The sequence below is a fragment of the Myotis brandtii genome, unplaced genomic scaffold (genome assembly GCF_000412655.1).
Source record: "Myotis brandtii unplaced genomic scaffold, ASM41265v1 scaffold3, whole genome shotgun sequence".
In the NCBI taxonomy this organism is placed as follows: Eukaryota; Metazoa; Chordata; class Mammalia; order Chiroptera; family Vespertilionidae; genus Myotis; species Myotis brandtii.
This window is the reverse complement of record NW_005361457.1, coordinates 860,657-861,542: the sequence shown is the minus strand read 5'-3', so window position 1 is coordinate 861,542 and position 886 is coordinate 860,657. Positions and strand designations below refer to the sequence as shown.

At 65.5% G+C, this 886-nt stretch overlaps 1 protein-coding gene across 1 annotated transcript in view; it reads right to left on the bottom strand.

Moving 5' to 3' along the window:
* Positions 1-886, bottom strand: part of GPR37 (G protein-coupled receptor 37 (endothelin receptor type B-like)) — a 50,836-nt gene that overhangs the window by 25,853 nt on the left and 24,097 nt on the right. The window contains exons 2-3 of the mRNA XM_014542356.1: positions 261-672; positions 8-167 (exon numbers count right to left, since the gene is read on the bottom strand). Of these exons, the coding sequence (XP_014397842.1) occupies positions 8-167; positions 261-672 (572 nt within the window). The remainder of the gene's footprint in view (positions 1-7; positions 168-260; positions 673-886) is intronic.

Sequence of the window (886 nt, the reverse complement as noted above, 5' to 3'; positions counted from 1 at the left end):
CAGAAGGACCCGGTCCCCAGGCGTCCCGGCGGCGACGCTGGTTCCATGCAGGGGAGCAGCTTTCCCCCAGACAAGTTTCGTTCCTGGGCGCAGGGGCGGACCCGCGAGCAGCAGAGGCAGACACCTTGAGCAGGAGCAGGAGCAGGAGCTGGAGCTGGAGCAGGAGCAGCGGCAGGAGCAGGAGCAGGGGCAGGAGCTGGAACAGGAGACCGACACCTGCTGCCCAAGTTGCTGCTGAGAGTTAGACACATGTCACACACCCCCGCCCGGCGAGCGGGGGACGGGAGCTGACCGGGAGCTTGGGGGGTGGGCTTTGGGGGTCACCACCCTCCGGCGCTACGATCCTGCCTCGTCCGGCGTCCGGTGCATTTCTCAGCCAAATCCAAGCCGAGCGCTGCGCGTCCCCAAGGTTCCGAGAGGGGCTCTCCGCTCCCGGTGGCTGACCTTGAAAAGTTGCAACCGACACCGGACTGTGGATTAAATGTTGCGACGGAGTGAAGCCCGGACGAAGCCCCACGCTCCTCCCTGCCTTTGGGTGGCTGCCTTCTTGGTCACGGTCGCTCTGCCTATTCACATCCTTGCGATGCTGCTGCTCCGGGAGCCGGCGAGGCGAGCGACGGGGAAGAAGTTCACCTCCTTCTGCTGAGTAGCTGCCAGCCCGCTCCTCGCTCGCTGGAAACAGGTTGCAAAACAGCCAGACGCTGCCCAGCTGCGCCCAGGAAACTCTCGCCCCCCCTAACCCAGACGACTGGCGAGGCCCCAGCTGCCGGGGCGAATCGGGACTCGAACCCTGCAGCCACTGATTGTCAAAGTTGCTTCTCCTCCTGCTCAAAGTTGACCAGGAGGAGGCGCGGGCTGCTGGGCGGCGAGTCCCCGCAGAGAAGGG